At 30.3% G+C, this 19,921-nt stretch overlaps 2 protein-coding genes across 3 annotated transcripts; both read right to left on the bottom strand.

Annotated features, from left to right (window-relative positions):
* Positions 1-1,493: 1,493 nt before the first annotated feature.
* LOC135961370 (uncharacterized) lies at positions 1,494-5,676 on the bottom strand. 2 transcript variants are annotated; one of them, XM_065512868.1, is made up of 6 exons: positions 5,570-5,676; positions 5,297-5,490; positions 4,591-4,753; positions 4,408-4,516; positions 2,524-2,708; positions 1,494-1,754 (listed from the first exon to the last, which is right to left on the bottom strand). In XM_065512868.1, exons 1-6 carry the CDS (start codon positions 5,628-5,630, stop codon positions 1,675-1,677), a joined length of 792 nt encoding a protein of 263 aa, XP_065368940.1. In that variant the 5' UTR covers positions 5,631-5,676; the 3' UTR covers positions 1,494-1,674. The 2 variants fall into 2 exon arrangements, with proteins under 2 accessions (XP_065368940.1, XP_065368941.1); XM_065512869.1 differs by having other exon boundaries at positions 2,524-2,705.
* Positions 5,677-12,346: 6,670 nt separating this feature from the next.
* fd59A (forkhead domain 59A) lies at positions 12,347-18,516 on the bottom strand. Its single transcript, XM_065511899.1, has 2 exons — positions 18,128-18,516; positions 12,347-13,565 (listed from the first exon to the last, which is right to left on the bottom strand). The coding sequence occupies exons 1-2, from the start codon at positions 18,454-18,456 to the stop codon at positions 12,470-12,472; spliced, it is 1,425 nt and encodes a 474-aa protein (XP_065367971.1). The 5' UTR covers positions 18,457-18,516; the 3' UTR covers positions 12,347-12,469.
* Positions 18,517-19,921: the final 1,405 nt, after the last annotated feature.

The following is a 19,921-nucleotide window of genomic DNA, read 5'->3' as shown; positions in this document are numbered from 1 at the left end:
CAAATTTAGATTTTATTAAGTTTTGTATGAAAATATCGATTTTTAGTATGAAATATGAGTGATCACAGATTTTCATTATTATCGCTCTAAACCCTTTAGTTTACGAAATATAAGCAAATTTAGATTTTATTAAGTTTTGTATGAAAATATCGATTTTTAGTATGAAATATGAGTGATCACAGATTTTCATTATTATCGCTCTAAACCCTTTAGTTTACGAAATATAAGCAAATTTAGATTTTATTAAGTTTTGTATGAAAATATCGATTTTTAGTATGAAATATGAGTGATCACAGATTTTCATTATTATCGCTCTAAACCCTTTAGTTTACGAAATATAAGCAAATTTAGATTTTATTAAGTTTTGTATGAAAATATCGATTTTTGGTGGGAAATATGAGTGATCACAGATTTTCATTATTATCGCTCTAAACCCCTTAGTTTACGAAATATAAGCAAATTTAGATTTTATTAAGTTTTGTATGAAAATATCGATTTTTGGTGGGAAATATGAGTGATCACAGATTTTCATTATTATCGCTCTAAACCCTTTAGTTTACGAAATATAAGCAAATTTAGATTTTATTAAGTTTTGTATGAAAATATCGATTTTTAGTATGAAATATGAGTGATCACAGATTTTCATTATTATCTTTCTAAGGTCTTTAGTTTACGAATTATAAGCAAATTTAGTTTTGTTTGAATTTTATATGAAAAATCGATATCTAGTGGGAAAAATTAGTTTGAAAAAAAAAAACGATTTGTAGTGTGAAATATCAGTGACCACAGATTTTCGTTATCATTGTATTCCATTTCTGTAAAATTTTCTGTAATTCTTTAAATTTCATTGTCAACACAATTAAAAATTTCACAAAAAAAAGAAGAAAAAAAGCAATTGTTAAGGCTTATTTTTAAATTTCCAAAATGTTTGTATTCCAGCAATATTCCTTATTTGCAAACATTTAAATAATTGCTTGTGCTTTATCTCACTTAAATACAAAAGTCAATTTAAAATAACGACTCTTTTTTGCCACCCCTTTCTTACCATCTTTTTGTCTTCCTAACTATCTAACTATCTATTGAAGAAGTGTATAGTAAAGGTTACCACTTACAAAAGGTTCTAATTACACAATTTAAATTAAAAAACATATTTAACAAGAAAACGTTACAAACTCATTATAACCCAAGAAAAACTCCCCAAGTTACTGTTTGGTGTACGAGTATTTGGCCTTTCAAATATTAAGTAACGAAACCTTACAAGTAAGTGATGATGACGATGATGATACCGAAAAGGAAGGAATATAAAGGAATTTAATTTGTTTGGAATGGGTGGGGGTGTTTGACTGTTGTTGAGAGGTTGTTTAGCAACCTGAGGTTATTTAACCCCCCAAAATAAAATAATAATCGTCTTTTACACTAGATAAAATGCTTCTTTTTTATAGGAGTTTTGTTTTCTTTTGTTTTAGTATAGTTTTTTTTTTTATTTTCTTACATTTACATGCATTTACAAAATAAGCACTTTCGTTAAAAATACCGCAAAATTTATTTTACGTTTTCTGTTTTTTTTTTGTTTTGTTTCTTTTTTTTCATTTAAAATTCTAAATAGAAATATCCTATACGAACACAAATATACTTTTTTTTATAATATATATATTATTACTATAATTATCCAAACTAACTGCTTAAAGCTAAAGATGCGATCGACATTACTACAGCGACAGTTGTCCATTTACGTTGTATATTTGTTGCTTTATCTGAAAAGATTTATCGAATAAAAGAGAAAGTTTGGAAATGAATTGAGGTCTGTAAGCAATTACTTAGAGAGTAGATTAATATCTTTTAATTTTAGTTTATAAACAATTAAACTTTAATTGATATTATGTACAAAATGTTCATTTAAGTTATGTTATATTATTGTAAAACAGTGGTCCTCATCAAGAGAGCATGGAGCTAGGATTATTATAACTTTATTTCTCTGTTGTAATAATTTCTATGAACTTGTTTGACGATAGTATTGTTTATAGATAAATAACCGATCATGTTCGGTTCCTAGTGTCATTCTCAGTTACACACTGATTTTTTGATGATTAAAATTAATCGTTAGCTTAGTGTGCAAACGTGTTAAGTCCACTTTTTATTAAATAGAGTTTTTAATTCAAAACTTATGAATAAGTAAAAATACACTGTTAATACACTGCGTAAACAAGTTTACTATTATTTAAGTTTTTCTCCATATTATATTGTGGCATGCAAAAGTTCTAAGTCCATTTTGTGGTATGAAAACGTGCCAAGTCCATTTTATTTTGTCAAAATTGCAAAATTATTATTTCATTCAAATAGAATGGAGTATATCATACCAAAAAAAATTAAAAACCAAGAATTTTAGAGCATTTTAGAAAAGGGACTTAGCTCGTTTGCTTACAGCTAACGAAATATCTTTCCATTTTTTACTTTAGAGCTACTTTCTTTTTTTTTAATTATAAATAATTTGCGTAAAGTTTTTCAGGCCTTACCTCTACTTACCATAGAAAATAGTTTCCCGTCTTTTAGTATAATTAGTACCAAGTAGGTAAAATGCACATGTTATCGGTGTGGGTGATTCCAATTTATCTCTAGGTATACGCGTTCTAACTGTCATACTATATAGGCCACTGGCATTCTGATCCATTTGTGTCAATACCGAATCCAAAATTTTTGTATCAAATCTGCTAATTATGAAAATAAAAAATTATTAAAGTTAGTTGATCGTGGTTATGAAATAAATTTGTGTAAATAATTGATGAATAATATGTAGACATTTTTGATTGAATTAAACATAAGAACGGTTTCAAAGGAATTAACATTCATTCTGTCTACCCAATTTTATAGGTCCCACCACCAAGAAGATATACCTCCATATTTTTAGTGGTGGGTATAAAAATGAGTGATTTTGTCATTCAGTTTGTAACACATCGACCTTTTGGTCGTCCTTATAAAGTTCTAAGATGATCAAGTTATGTCCGTCCGTCTGTCTTTTAAAAGCACAATAGGGTCGGCGAGTTACTATATTCCACCGATTTTTGTGGATTTTGTAAAATCATTTCTCTGCTATTGTTTTTAAATTCCCTATGGGAATCAATTTTTGACAATCGGACAAATCGGTACAACAACAAAATGTACTTTCGACATTTAAAAACAATAGCAGAGAAATGATTTTACAAAATCCACAAAAATCGGTGGAATATAGTAACTCGCCGATGTTAATAATCTTAAAGCAAAAACTAAGTAGATTCGCCTACATACAGAAAATAGATTTGTAGCAACCGAATTTGTTGCTAATTGAATGATTTGGTTGCACACGCAGAATTTGTCGGTTCTATCAGCAGAAAATCAATTGATATAGAAGAATTTCGGTTGAAGCAACTAAACTTTTGTTACCCATTCTAAAATTTTGTAGCCACAACTGTAAAATTCGGTCACTAAATTAGAATCATTCAGAAAGCTCTGAAAGCAGCAATATAGAGCTATGATCAAATGCCAATTAGAAAGTCCTTTATTCTTATTCTCGATAGTATGATTTAAAATATATTTACTAAACGCAGAGAAAAAATATAGTTGTGCATGTTTATTGTAACCATTTCAATATTTTTAAAAGTTTTTAACAATATTATAGTCACAATAACTATTTATATGATTGTGGTAACCATAATATGGTTAATTTAAGATTCACATGATTGTATCAAACATATATATTGTTACAGTAAACAAGTATATGTTTGTGACTACCATTTTTATGATTAATGACTTACCATATTATGTTGCTCTCGGCCTATGGATATCATAATCTGAGAACAACATATTATGATATAATGATTCATTATAAATATGGTTGTTACAAACATATACTTGTTTACTGTAACCATATACATATATGATTGATATAATCATGTGAATCGTAAATTAACCATATTATGGTTACCACAATCATATACATAATTACAATGACCATAATATTGTTAAAAAATTTGTAAAAATACTGAAATGGTTACAGTAAACATGCACAACTATATTTTTTCTCTGCGTGTACTGATACCAAAGGCTAAAGGTATCAAAATATCTCAAAAAAGCGTAACCACTTTTATAAACACAAATTTGTTTGACGTGTTTACTCTTACAAGTGTTTTGCAAGATCAAACAGAATCAAATAAAATAAAACTACATTTTTTGTTTTCAATCATCCTAAGTAAATTAAGTTTTTGACAAATAAAAGAATTAAAATATATTTTATTTAGTGGTTACGTCTTTTTTGTCAAATATTTGACATGTTTGACCCTACCTTAAGAATGCTGACAATGATCGTAGCCTAGCCGAAACTGCATTTCATTCTGCCAATGTATAAATTAGTTATTCCCTTTAAATTCTACTTACATAACTGATAGCACGGGTTGTGGGAATACATTTTGAACGGCACACATTACTTCAACATTCTCTCGAGATCCATCCATTTTGGTTTCAAGCAAAAAATCCGATTCAGGAACTGCAATATTAATTAAATCAAATATAAATTATTAAGCACTTTTTCTTTTTTAAGAGTGTAGAAAGAAACCTTACCAATAATTTGTAGACGACTACTTCGTTTATCAGTCGATTCGAATGTTTGTACGAAACATGTATATTCACCGGTCATATTCCAATCGGGCCTACGTATTGAAATGACACCCGGACTACCTTCTAAAGTAAAAATTTCGGTGTTTATTTTTGATTTCATAATACCCTGTAAATGGAAAGAAAGGATGGATTAAAAAGAGATTTAAATAAAAATATTAAAAATAATTTTAAATATAAATTATTTCGACAATATTCTTTGGAATGCTTATGAACCACAAGTTCTGAATGCTTATAGTTAAGGAAGCTGATTTAAGCATATCGAAATTTAATTTTTTTACCCCCCTGGATCCACAATATTCTTTGGAATGCTTATGAACCACAAGTTCTAAATGCTTACAGTTAAGGAAGTCGATTTAACGATATCGAAATTTCATTTTTTCACCCTCCTAGATCCGCGCCTGGGCAAGGGTATATACAAGTTTGTCATTGGGTTTGTAATTTCCACATTTTTTCATTTGCGACCCCACAAATTATATTCTAGATCGTTATAGATAGCAGAGTCTATATAGCCATATCCGTCTGTCTGTTGAAATGAACTTTCCGAAGCCTCCTAATAATTTACATATTCGCCACAGCCGAATATAGCATTTCTTACTTGTTTTCAAATATTTCATTTATTTATTATTTATAAAAAAACTAAGAAACTTACCATGGCAAATCCTTTGACCGAGGGTATCCATTGGTATATGGAATGATTATTAAACAGCCATTTAAGAACAAAACCTTTCTCCCGTGGCCCCAGTTCGTATTCACAGTCTAGCACCAGTGGTTCTGGGTCCGTATGACGTTCCAGTGTGTAGATATGAGGCACCTTAAGGTTTGTTATTCTAACTGACTGGGTAACTAAAAGGGCAAACAAAGCATTAGTTCCTCATTCCCGATATGGATGGATATCGTGTTCCACTACTATTATTTTACTTACTTGTTAAAAGTGACAGCCATGTCAGTAGTGTTAAACAGACGATGTATCGTCTTAACGCCATTGGATACAACAATAGTAGTTGTGATTTTGTTGATGATGATGATGATGGTGATTTCATTAGTTTCTAATCCAAAGTGAAACTTTGGACTGAATACGATTTCTTAGCAAAACTGTGTGTATGTGTGAGTGTGTGTGTGTATGTACGAACAAATGAACGAACAAGTATTTATGTATATTTTTGTTTTTGTTGGTTGGTAGGTAGAGTATTCGTAAATTTGTTGGTTTAGTTGGTTTGGTATGGATTTTGTTTTTGGTGGACTAAAGGATTGTTGGATTTTTCCAATCACCCGTCTTAGAAGCGGGAGATAAACGTTGCATTGCGATTTTCTTTATCTCTAAACTGTCTTGCTTTATAAAACTAGGGACGCCAACTTCGTTGAATCATTTTATGAAAATAAATTTAAGTATTTTTTTTTGGTTTTTACATTAATTGACTATTAAATTTGTGTCGTTTACTTCAGTTATTTGCTGTTGTTGTTCTTGTTTGTGATGATGAAGATGTTTTTGTTCTTGTTGTTGTCGTCGTCGCTGCTGGCAATAGTGATGTCGTTGGTGATGATGATGATGTTGTTGTTGATGATGATAATAGTGGCAATGATGTTGTTTGGAGTGGGGGAGTTTTAAATAAACGACGAGAGTTACTTTCGCTGTATAGTTAGGACCCCACTCTTCACCTCTCTCTAATGTATTATTCCGCTATGTACCTATTGTTTTTTCTTCATCTGATTTTCGTTTTTTTTTTCTTCCTGTTTTTTAAACTTTCTAAATCCTTTAACTCATTTTGCTTGAATTGTATTTGTTTTATTGCTATTTCACATTTATCACTTGATGTTGTTTGTTTATTTGTTTGTGGTTGCTTAAATTTTTTGCTGAAATATTTTTCTTGAAATTGTAATACTTTTCTTTTCGTTAGTTTTTATTTTATAATTGTAACTCTAATGCGAAAAATCGACTTCTCAGTGTGGGGGGAGACGATATGTGCGAAGTTTTGGAATGTATTTAGTTGTTAATAGAGTTGACATCTTTTACCTGGTTGTTATTAGAAGTTAGTTGTCTCTTTCCGTTTTGGATTGTGGTGGAGTTATTAAAGCGCAGGCCTTGTCATTCGCAAAGCTTAATTTTAATAAAAGCTCTTTTCGTTTTATAATTTTATTAAAGCTATCATTATTGTCCTGTCTGTTAAACACATTGATGTTGAGTATTGCGCATGCGCCAAAATTCCACATGTTTAAATGTCATGTGTCATTGTTATCCTTATGGAATTTTGTCTATTTCCTGTAACAAAACATTTATTTACCGTAGAGTTATTTATTTAGTTTTTTAGTAGTTCCACTTAGTATTCCACAGAATTTGAAATTAATTATGAAAACTGAATGTTTCCATCATCCTTTCAAATTTATTTACTGACTGTTTTTACATTTGTTCTACGACAGAGTTAAAGACAGGAAACTAAATTCTAAAAAACCGTTGTCTTCTGTCAAAAAGCATACAGTACACATTTGTATACAAAAAAAGCTTTTGTTGAAAAGTTCTTTTTCAGCTTTTATAAATACATCATCGTACTTTTACCAAAAAAAAAAAAAATCTATGTTAACAAAGTTACAGAGATTTTAAGTTTAAACTCTATTTTCATACTAAAAATTTATTTTTGTTGAGAAATATTACTGATCACAGACATTTCTTTAAAAAATCTAAATATGTATTAACGAAATTATAAAGTTTTAAATTTGATTGGAAATATTAGTTATCACTAGGGGCAGATTTGCATGCATTAATTATTGAAAATTATGCGTCTAAAAACTGCTTGAAAAAAATCAAAATATAACCTAAAATATAACCCTAATTTAAAAAATATGGACTTATATTTTTGTTCAGAAACATAAAATAGTTAATTATGATACACCAAAAATATGCAGGTGGAGCATATAGCAATTCTGTTTTATTGTATTTCTTAGAGTTCGGAAATACTTAAGCTGGAGGTCCACACTACGCGTTTTACGCTTTCTCGCATTCTACGCGGCTGTCAAAAAAGTAGAATCAATGTATTTGTACGCTGCAAGTTACAAGTACAAAAGCGTAGAATGCCTTGACGCGTAGAATGCTTAAAGTAGATCTACTTTCTACTTTTATAAGCGTCACAAGCGACGCACGAACATGTCAGCTGATTTTGACAATTTATATTCTTTTTTTAATGTGCATTTTTCAATTTTAATAAATTAAAACAAGTTTAATGGTGAACAAATAAATAAAAGCTGCAGAAAACGCGAAGTTTTTTTAATAATAAACAAAAAATTGACGCTTAAAAAGCATCGCATGAAAATGCGAAGTAGGTATGAAAAGCACGCAATGCTTTGACGCGAATACGCGTAGTGTGGACCTCCAGCTTTATAGTTTTTCTTGTTGTTCACTTATATAATTAACCATGAAACGCTCAATGCCCAAAAAATACACAACAAAGTTCCCAGATAGGACTAATATATGAATTCTAATGTCAAAGTGTTGATCGTGCTGTAAAGTAGCATTTCGTAATAAATAACTATGAAGACCGGTAACTGTATATAAAATAAATAAACCTAAATATCTCTTGAACTAAGAGAGATAACTTACATATGTATGCATGTCAAGGACTATTTATATTTTAAATTTCAGCTGATTCAGATCATAATTGGATTTTTGGTGATTTTTTTTAAAAAATGTGAGAACCAAGCTGGCGTGTAATTTTTTTTCTAAAAAATTTTAAAATTTACCCCTAATGAGAGGAGCTAGAGGGTTAAGATCTAATACAGAAATGATCGCCATAAAATTTCACAACACATCTCTGACAATAAGAATTCTCTCAGGCATTAACTTACAATATTTTTTTCATTTAGTATAATGCTACCTTCTTGCAAAAACTTACATTACAAGCTAAATCTTGAAAAACTTGTCCTGGTGATCACATATTATCGTACTTTTCACAAGAATCTCAAATAGGATTTTGCCGAGAATTTTACAAATTTTTCCCGGGATTTTTTGTCGGGAATCCTGGAAATTTTAAACTGATGGATATTCCGAGAAAACAAGTTGGAAAGATAATTTTCTCATCAAAAAATGTGAAGAGGTCTTTATTTACAGTTTTTCGCTTATATTCAAGGCAATAATGGACCGCTTATTAGTTTTTCGCTTAAGTATTACGGGGTTAGTGTTTATAAACCAGTTAACCGAAAAATCGGTTTTTCTTCCAAATCTCGGTTTTTTGCGAACCGGTTAATTTAAAATGTTGATTTTCGGTTAACCGGTTTATCCGGTTTTTATCACTCGGTTAACCGGTTTTTAAAATTTGGGACTAAAATTGATAAATCTCACGTTTTTGTACATTTTTAATATTCATTGTATACACATTATTGGTCTGATTTGAAACCTAAACTGCTGATTTACAATACAAAACTCTTTAGATTAATATTTTTAAGAATTACAATGATTCTAAATAATAGAGGACGATGAGTTTACTTATAAACTTTTTTTCACATAATGAAACTATTAAAAATTAAAATTAAATTCCGCATAATTCTATAAGTTTAGGCTAAATCTTACTAATGATTCATTAAAAACTTAGTGATGATCTTACCAAACGTTAAATTGAATTCGATGTACATACCTTCCTTCAATAAATTTGACTTCATTAGTGTATTTTGTTCTTAAAATTTTAATTTATTAATCATTTCGTTAGCTTTTCAGAAATATTACAGGAGAGACAAAAAACGTTCTAAAATTCATTATTTGAAATATTTATGAAATCTGATAATGGAGTTTTTTATAATAACAAATAATCACAGCTAAGTGGAAGTGCGTTTACATCTTATAGGTCCTTTTTTGGGACTTGGAACATTTTGTCTTTCATATCAGAAAGTAGAGGTGAAAATAAATTTCAAAGTTATCAAATATTAAATTACAAAAGTGATTTACATTTTTTGGTTGAAATTTAATGAATAAACCAATAATTAAAACAAGTATTTTATATTTAGTAACATATTTATTATCATTTCCATTTGACTGAGATAATAATTTTGAAATTTTTACAAAATAAATGGACTTAGCACTTTTGTATATTTATAGTTATTTAATATTAACCATTCCTGACTACTAAAAATTAAAAAATTTAAAGCTGTATATACTTTTTTGTACATTTTATGTTTTCTACACATATATGACGGTTAACCGGTTTAACCGGTTTTTTGATGTCGGTTAACCGAAAAACCGGTTTTTTAAAAAAGGCCATTTTTCGGTTAACCGACAAACCGGTTTTTTAAAAAGTCGGTTTTTTATAAACACTTTACGCGGTTTTTCGAATGTTAATCTAAACAGACATACGGACATCGCTCTATCGACTTCGATAAATGAAAATTGTGGAAATTTCAAAGTGCTATGTATGGTTAAAAAGTCGGACGTAAACTTAATGTTTTCATAAACAGAATGGATCGAAAGCACATTTTTTTTTAATTTTATAGATAATTAGCACCAATTCATGGCGTTTTTTTTTTTGTTAATTTTAATGTAATTTTTATTAAAAAATTGAAATTAATTAAATTTAAAAAAGGAACACGAAATATCGCACTCGGGGACATCTCAATTTAAATTTTACTTAAAAAATTTCATTTAGATGTCACAATGATATATTTAACCCTATTAAGATACTTTAGTGATGTTTCGATAATAAAACTGGAACAATCTGCATTTAAATAGCATTAGAAAAAGTAACGATATAAACTTCAATCAAGTTTCTATCCGCTTGTCAGTGGTCTCTTAAAACAATTGATACATTTTATTATACCCTTCACCACTTGTCATTCCGTTTGTAATTTCTACATTTTTTATCGATATAGCCACGACCGTCTGTATTTTGCTCGGTTGCTATTTAAAATCGAAAAAATCAGCTCCCAAGTAGCTGTTTTTTGGTTTCATTGGGTTTATTCAAATCTGAGAATCTAAAAAAAATCATTTCTTTTCCTAAATTGTCCGATGAACATACACTGCTGGAGATTATCCAATAATTCTATGTTGGTAACAATAACAAGGCTGTTGACTCTACAGTGTAGAGTGAGTGTGTTTTGCAGACATTGCCCAGCAGTTAAGCAAGTAGTCAATGTATCCCTTATAAACAGTAATTGTCACTAATGCGTTATCATTTGGCTGACTCCAATATATATGTTGGGTCATTTGACACGTATGTACTCTTTGTAGTGCAATTGGTTACTTTATACATGCCACTTAAGTGTCTCTAAGTAATCTAAAGAGTAGTCACTTTAAAAGTTTTATGAGTAATTCGTACAAACAAGTTTTATACAAATTGTATTGATATAATTCTCATACAGTTTATTTGTATTTCTGCTTAAGTATACTGATATCCTATGTAACATAGCGTGAAGTCCAAAGTCACTTTAGTATCTCTTAGTAACTTATTTTGTACTACACTTTAGAAAGTAGTTATTTTAGCCACCAGGAGCTATCCATTGGATAGTTGTTGGATGAAGGTTTATTTACTAGCAATCCTTTATTAGACTGTCTAAGATAAGTTTTTTTAGCTGACTATTTGAGGTCAATTAGCACCCGCACATGTTAGATAACTAGTTATGTAGCTGATCAAGTAACCAGTTAGATAGCTAGTAAAGTAACTGACGCTATGTAACCAGTATGTGAATACAATGCTTTGACTGCTTTGGACCAGCTATCGGACAGTCTCATCGTAATCAAAAAATTAATCACTAGTTTAAAATTCAAAATGAACACCAACAACAAATCAAACAAATTTGGTAAATTTCATCTTTGAATTTTAAAATTTTATGAAAAGGAGCCGCAGAACAAAAAGTACTTTTTTGAAAATTTAAAAATTTTGGGAAATTGATTTTTTCTAGAAGATTTCGTCCCAAATATTATAAAAATACCAAAAAATAAATTTGTAAAAAAAATTTAAAAAGAACATTTTGTTCTGCGGCTCCTCATTTTATATGGAACATTTTCAATCTGACACAAATGTGACATGAAGACTTTATGTAGATGTACATATAAAATATATGCATAATGATTATAACACTGATTTTTATTATTATTATTAAACATTATAATTATATATTTCGGGAATTCCCGGGTACCCGGAAACGTACCATTTCCGGGAATCAAAAACTATCGGGATATTAAAAACTAACGAATTTTTACTAAAGTTCTATTGTATTTTGGTGAGATCACAGATTATCGTTATTTTATCAGAAAATTCAATATAAGGATTTTAGGTTTTATGTTAATTTTCATACAAAAAATAGATTTTAGAATTGATTAAGCGTTTGGATTCCCTTTACCGTGCTATTTACATCTTGACATTATATTTGTTTGCTAATTATCTTAGAAAGAAAATCCCCGGAATGAAAATATGTATCTATCTCTTTGAAGTATTTGACTGTAATTTATTTATTTTATTTTACAGATTATTTTCTCTTTTTTATTTGTTTTAATAATTTAAATAACATAAGACATTTCTTATACACTAAAGTGAAATTACATACATAAATGTACATACAATTACATAAAATTCCATCATTTATTTTTAAAAAGTTTCTCTGGTTTTTTTGATTTGTTTGACAATTAAGAACATTTACAATAATAACGGTTTTGTTTTACTTTTGATACTTTTTTTCGATTTTCCATAAACTGTGTTGTGACAATTGGTCTTATTAAAAGAAAACGAAAGGAAATTAAAAATATTACAAGAAGAAAAATAGTGACGTAGTTGCATTAGTACCGGCCTTTTGAATTGCTACACGCTACGATTTCATTGCATCTATTTACAGAAGAAGCGCTTTGGCATTTTCAATTGCGTGGCGCATCGATGGGCGTCGCTGTAGCACCGTTTCCTATTAGTGTTTCGATGCGAAAGTCTCTTGTACTACTTAGTTTAGTGGAACGGGCATGTTCGTAGTCAAAAGGTAGTAGGGTGGAGCTTTTAAAATGATCCGAATCTTTAAGAGCTTGAGGCGGGGACAAAAGACGCGTTTTCGAGATCTCATGATCGTTTTTAATTGGACGGGCATTTGTTTTGACACTTATCGAGTTGGTTAGTGTGTCATAATTATTAAAAAGTAGTATACATGAGGAGGCGTCTTTTAGATTTTGTTTGATGGCCGTTTTATGGCTCAAATCCTCTGATTCGCCTTGAACATCTAAGCGAGTTGCACTGAGGCTCTCAATCGAGTCTGAGATATGGGAATCTTGTTCATCGGGACTTTCAATATCGATGCGATCATCATCAGAGTCTTCGGAATCTTGTGAACTATGAGTTCTTTCATATTGCTGCTGTTGGAGATGTGTGCTATTGAATCCATTTTCATCAGCTCTTAAGGGCATCGCACCAAATGCATACAATTTCATTTTATCTAGCTCACTGGTGCCATTCACATTCATGACCCCACTGCCCACTCGTTCCGCTGCAATGGCTGAACTTTGGGTGAAAGCATCAAATTTGTCGTTGTTATTCGGATACAGAGATAGATCCGTGTTGGCGAAAAAGTTGAATTTCTTTTCGGCGCCCCTTAAAGCGTTCGTATCGAACACATCAGTCACTGGTGCATGCAGCATATCGAAACAGTCACGATTACTGCCAAAGTTTGGCACATTGAAATGTACCGGTACTAAGGGCACTGGTTTGCGTATCCAGAACGGTGATAGCGTGCCAAATACACTGGTAAACGGAAATCGTTGTATGGCCGGTGCTCTTTTGTAACGTTTTCGTCGACGCAGAAAGCTGCCATTATCGAACATGTCTTCGGCCAGCGGGTCGAGAGTCCAAAAGTTACCCTTACCGGGATTGCCGGGCTCTCGAGGAACCTTAATAAAGCAGTCATTTAGGCTGAGGTTATGACGTATGGAATTTTGCCACGCTGGAAATTTGTCTTTGTAATAGGCGAATCTGAAAGTGGAAATAAAGAATAATGTCGAATGTTTATCGTTTACATAAGTATTTGGGGTTTAAAATACCCTAATTATAGTTAAAAGAGTTTGATGATTTTTAATATTCTTATAAATAAACCCTTTTCAAGGCTTAACTAAAAAATCTTTGCAAATTAAAACCCAACAAATAAAAATGATATTGGCAAGCGTTTCAATAAAGACAGTCAAATGTTATGTTAAGTATCACATAATTTGTCGTCACTTCACTTAAGATTTTAAGGTATAAATATAGATTTCAATGATGAAATTTGATCTACAGCGATATTTTCCGTCATTTTTCAAAACGGAAAATATTATTCACTATTGAATAATTCCTATGCTGTATCCATGTAGACAATATTAATTTAGTGAAGTTGTCGTCCATAAAAAATCCTGCATTCGAAATCTAAATAAATTTCGAATGCTTCTTAGCCTTTTGAATAAAAACTCGAATTCCAGCCATATAAATTTCTATACATTTTATTCGATATCGAATAAGGAACACCAAAAATAAAAAATCTCGCATGTTCGAATACTTAGCTCGTATACGAATGCGAGAATTAGCCCTCTGGTTCGAAAAAAGCACATTTGATTTAAAAGTACTAAAAATAAAATAAATCTCACAATATGGCAAACAATGCGCTACAGATTTCAACACAACGACGTTCCTCTTAGGAAATGAAATTAGAAGAAATTCATTTAGACATATTTTGGTTAAAACACTCAACCCTAAGAACAATCCAAACATCTCTGGTTTAAAGTGGCACAGATTCCAATTTCCACGAGAACTCTATAAGAGATGTTGAATCGAAAGTATAAAAAACAAGGTTGCATACCGTTACAGCAAAAATACCGTTACTGATATAATTGTAAATACCGCTACCGATTTTCTATAAATTATTCGAACTATAAAAATACAAGTTATTTATTATTATTATTGTTATTTATTTGCCGAAATTGTAAAATAATTTCACAGTTTTGAAACTGAATCAGAAAAAATGAATTTAAAGAACTGAAAATATATGTATACATTTTGAATAAATGTTTGATTAAATAATAAGATTTTAGTTATCGTTACCCGAAGCAACAACAGTAATTAATATATCTTTACCCGTAAAATATATTTTCAGCTCCACTAATGTTACCTTTACAAAATAACTCCAATTACCTGAATAATCAAAAATACATTTACCTCTAAAATATCGATACTGTTATTTACACATAATTTTAAATTATGAAAATATAATTTTTTTATTTCCATAATTGAATTGAAGTTGCAAACAAGATAATAGCAGTAGCACGAAATTTTGAAATATTTTAACCTTTTTCCCAGTGTACTATGTTTGACATACAGAAGAGAGTGGACGTCGAATATATTGACTACAGCCTGAACTTCCAAATAAAACCAGTTTAGACCCGCCAGTTCACAAAATATTGCGATATTTGCTTGCAAACCAGTCAGCATTCAGCGTACTTCACACGAGTACCACTATGTATTTTTGTTAATAGTGGCTTTTTCCTTGGACTTCGTTCTGTGAAGTTTGCATCTAGAAATCATCTCCTTATTGTCATATCAATAACTTCTAAATTTCATTCGGTTTTTATTTGGTTGACAGATTAAATGGATTGTATTTGATGATTCTGACGATATTTCGATTGTCCTGAGGTGCAGTTTTCCGTTTGCAGTTCCTATTTTCTATTTTTTTTATTTCTATTCAATAGCGTTTGATATAAATCAGTTGAATTATTTCAGGATTTTGATTTTTCACAAAGAGTAAAACGAACATTTTTGGAAAAAAACCACCTACCGTGGAATTGAATTTTATTTAATATTATTGGGTTTTCTTCAAGTTTTAATTAACATATTTACTTTATTTTTGATTTAATAAGCAAAACAATGCCAATTCATTTAAAAAAATAAAATAAGAAATTGAATAAAAACAGCATTAATTGGAATCTAAAGAAGGTAGAATAAAATCTAATGGACATTAAAGCCATTCCGATATTTGTTTGTTTAAAAACAAAAACATTTTATAGATTTTTTATGCAGTCTACATTCTTAAAATTTAATAAATTGTTTTAAGCGGAAATTCCCGGAATCCCGGCAAATTTCAAAATTAATCCCGATTTCCTGGGAAATGAAAAAGTGCGGGAAAATAAAAACTAAAACTAAAAAAATTACAAAAAATCTTAATTTGGAAATTTGTGTGTCATTTTGTTCAAAGATTAATTGGAGAAGTAAAGTTAATATCAGAGATACTTTTCATTATTTAATGGTTTTTTGTCCATCACTTTAAACATTCTTGAAATTATGTTACGTCATTATGCTTTTTAGGTTACGATATGTAACACATTGTATAATATTGTACCACAGAATTCAGAATTAAAAAAAGGCAGTAATTCATTTCATTTTAGCTTTTATTTGAATAGAATTTACTCATTGTTGAATTAATACGTAATAAGATTCAAAGTTTTGTTAATTCAAATCTAATCTTAATTAAATGCAACTACATACTTTTTATTTATTCAATTTGTTTGTAATAATTAATAAAATAAATTGAACAAAATATTCTAAAGAATATTTGTAATGGATTTGGATTGAAGAAAAATGTTATCATTCAATTCAATAACGAATTAATTCTATAAAGAATGAATTCTCAAATGAATGAATCCAATATACATATTTGAAGTATGTACTAAAGAATTAATTCATAATGAATATGAAAATTCAGTTAAGAATTAATTATTTCTAACCTTTGGTTCCTAAATCTATATATATAAAAATGAAATGGTCCATGTATGTAATGCCATAACGTGAGAACGGCTGGAGCGATTTGTCTGATTTTTTTTATTCGATTTGAAATTTATAGTATAGCAGCGGCAATTTCATCCTGAATTAAATTATTAGTAAAATGCACAAATATTATATTTAAATTTTTCCACGTTCTTGAGATAATACTGAACAGGATTTTTAGTGAAACCCTAAAAGTGAAAATATTTTTAACATATTTGTGATCAGCGTGACAAAAATATACAAAAAAAATGTCTCGCGAGAATATCGCTAACGGTATTTACGATTATATTGGTAACGGCAATTGCTGCGGAAGAATTACCGCATTCTATATCGTGTATAATTGGTAGTAATTTTCTTATTTGAGATTAAGGCTTTCGATATGGAGCAAACAATTTAGTACGTTTTATTAGAACATCGATATCGAAATTATTTTTCTATACGATATCTCATTCGATTACGCATATTGTAATTTGGCCCCTGTAGTCTAGATGAAAAGGCATTTTAGATTATGATTAATTTTTGAATGATTCTTTTAATCATTCATGCAATAAATTATAATTAATGCAGTTATTTTGCCCAAAATATGAATAGAAATTAAATATTCTTGAATTTGCACAAAATATGTAATTAATTTTTTAATTCACTATTCAGTTCAGATAAAAATTACAAAAGATAAACTCCCATTCTTTAATAAAATTATCCTTATTCTAAGCTATTTCGTAATAAAGCTATGCAACTGATTTAAAAATACTTCTGATCTATTTTTTAAATCTCCCAATTGTTTTTTGTTAAAGAAAAGAAAAACTGTTTTTTTTTTCATCTTATTGTAATTAAAAATCGTATTCGAATTAAAATTCCCTTTCTTTAAATCGTCGTTGAATTCATTCAGATTTTATTTCAATTCATACTTTGAGCTAACTGAATGTAATGATGAAATGTGATTTTAAAATCAAATACATATGAATCATTCACTTACAGCTCTGGCGGAAACCTTGCTAAAAATTTAACTAGTTTATTTCGGTTATTTTCAAATAAAAAGTAAGATTTATTACTTATCAACTCTGAAAACAGTTGAACTATAATAAAAATTATTTCATGGGTCTTGCGGCGGAATTGGTGGCGTATAACATGTTTTTATTCTGGAGTTTTATTAATCTCTGCGATGATTCAGTCCGTATGTCCGTCGGCATAGTCTACTGTTGACCCCAATGCGCTTCTCGTTGTTCAAATTCAATATTCCGAACCGCAATCCTCAAGATTCCAAATTGTAATATTTTTTATACAAGAGCTACATATACATACCGGCGCTCAAACATTTCGAGTAAAATAATTTTGTTCGATCTACTGATTCTTTCTAGCAAAGAAATATGAAGAACATATTCGAGGGTATTTTGAACTGAATTATAAAAATAGTAGCTTTCAAATATACACATATTCCTAGTAGCAATATAATTTGTTGCCAATCGAATGTCTGTCTTAGTGAGCAAATTTTATAGTTGTGGCTTCAAAATTTTAAAAGGGGTAACAAAAGTTTGGTTGCATCAACCGAAATTCTTCATTATCAACTGACTTTCTATTGATTGAACCGAAAAATTCTATGTGTACAACCGAATCATTCGATTTGCAACAAATTCGGTTGTTACTACGAATCTGTTTCGTTGGAAGTGTCAAACTTTTCTATCAGTTTGAATACCCTCTTGATTAAATAGGTTAACTTACAGAAAGATCTCTTTTTAATTTCTTCTTACCTTGACATTATGAAATCACATATTCCGCTTAAAGTTAGTTTCTTTTGTGGTGACTGCAAAATGGCCATCGTAATTAGGGCAATATATGAGTACGGAGGTTTGACTAGAGGCGAGTTAACTTTGTCGGCATCTTCATTCGCCGACGCAATTTCTTCCTGAATTGTTGGATGATGTTGCTGCTGGTGCTGCTGTTGATTGTTTGTAGTGGAATTGGTTAAACCAGGAGCGGTACGTCTTTTCAAGTGAGGTGGCGGTGATAAGGGAACATTTGTCAGATGAGGGGCACAGCCCGTTACATTGACAACAGCTAAATCCGTAGAAGTATGCATAACCGTTGGGATAATTGAATTTTAATTTGAATGAAATTAATTGTGCACAACCTTTTTAAAGTCCAAAGAGGAGAATTTTGTTCAAACGTTTTAAAGAATTTGTATTTTTTTAATGAATAGCTGTATTTTGTTTTATTTTTTTTTTAATATTAGGAACTTTTTATTTGTTGTTTTATTTTATTATTTGCATTGGTTCACTTAAATATTTCATTTGTATTTGTTAAAATTTATAGGAATTTTTTAATAATGTTTTTCTTTTGTTTAAAAATTTTGTATTGTTTTTGAGATTCTTTTTATTTAGAACATTTCTTTCTTTCTGTTAACACTTAAATCACTTTGCATTGCATTGCATTTGAAATATTTTGTATTAAAATTCTTGGTGTCTTGGTGTTTAACAACTAACTGTTACAAACAAATCTGCACTACATCCGTTTTAATTTAACTTTTCAAGTCTAAATTTAATAATAGTAATAATTTTGAACGGAACGCGCCAAAATAACAACTCGACATGTCCTGCGCTACGTTCTGTTTTGTCTGCGAATGACGGAATTCTTTTTACAAATGTCTATCTAATCGAATAGACAACTAACTGTGGTCGTATGCTCTGCCTGGCTGGCAGTTTGGCTGGATGGCTGACTGACTGGATGGATGGCTGGCTGGTTGTTTGGTTGGTTGATTGGGTTGCTGCATCCAAAACAAACAAAGCAATAAACTTTGCCAGGAAAGAGGCAGAGGCCCGACTGCATGTGACTGTATGTGCGTTTGAATTTTGTAAACGATGATGTGATAAAAGCATCAAAGCGACATCTCTTACTCTCTCTCCCTGCCTGACACAACAACGGAACGGAAAGAAAACAAACTGTTTTTCTACACAACTCAAACATTTATTTATCCGTAACCGCTGTCGTTTTCATCGCATTTGTCGTTGTTATGTTGTTGTTTTATGCCAAAATAACATTGAGCTGTGATGCGGCGGCCACTGCCCTGCTCGTCGTCCTCATACACTCCGTACTCGGGTGCGATTCTCTACAACGATGCTGCAGACAGAGATGGCTGTACAGCATTTAGTGGCTGGCGAGTAAAGAAGACGCAAATACAGTTGGGTTACTTGGGCGAAGGAAGTGTGAGTGGGTGCTTAATTTCCTAAAGGGATGAATGTAACTGAGATTGTTGTATCACAAATAAAAACAAACAAAGGATGTGTTCGAGAAAATGTTAAGCGGATGTTTGTGTGTATTAATATGAACACACACACACGCACACAAATACATTTGTATGGGAGTGTGTGTGTGTGTCTATGGTAAAATGTGGAGCGTATGGCAGGCAGTCAGTCATCCTCCTTTATGTATCATTTTGTTGAAACAACAACATAAAATGGCGTAATCCCAATTCATTTTAATACACACAAACGTAAGTGACTAATGATCCAATAAACAAAGTTTTTATTTTCATATTTTCATGCTAA

The sequence above is a fragment of the Calliphora vicina genome, chromosome 5, assembly GCF_958450345.1.
Source record: "Calliphora vicina chromosome 5, idCalVici1.1, whole genome shotgun sequence".
NCBI lineage: Eukaryota > Metazoa > Arthropoda > Insecta > Diptera > Calliphoridae > Calliphora > Calliphora vicina.
Note: the sequence above shows the minus strand (reverse complement) of the source record. Positions and strands in the feature narration are given on the sequence as shown.

Excerpts from the sequence above, each read along its gene's own strand:
- fd59A (XM_065511899.1), bottom strand. The coding sequence starts at position 18,456 with ATGCATACTTCTACGGATTTAGCTGTTGTCAATGTAACGGGCTGTGCC. Across the intron at positions 13,566-18,127 it reads TGTGATTTCATAATGTCAAG|ATTCGCCTATTACAAAGACA; the intron begins GTAAGAAGAAAT and ends TTCCACTTTCAG.
- LOC135961370 (XM_065512868.1), bottom strand. The coding sequence starts at position 5,630 with ATGGCGTTAAGACGATACATCGTCTGTTTAACACTACTGACATGGCTG. Across the intron at positions 5,491-5,569 it reads ATGGCTGTCACTTTTAACAA|TTACCCAGTCAGTTAGAATA; the intron begins GTAAGTAAAATA and ends TTGCCCTTTTAG. Across the intron at positions 1,755-2,523 it reads ACGGGAAACTATTTTCTATG|ATAAAGCAACAAATATACAA; the intron begins GTAAGTAGAGGT and ends AAATCTTTTCAG.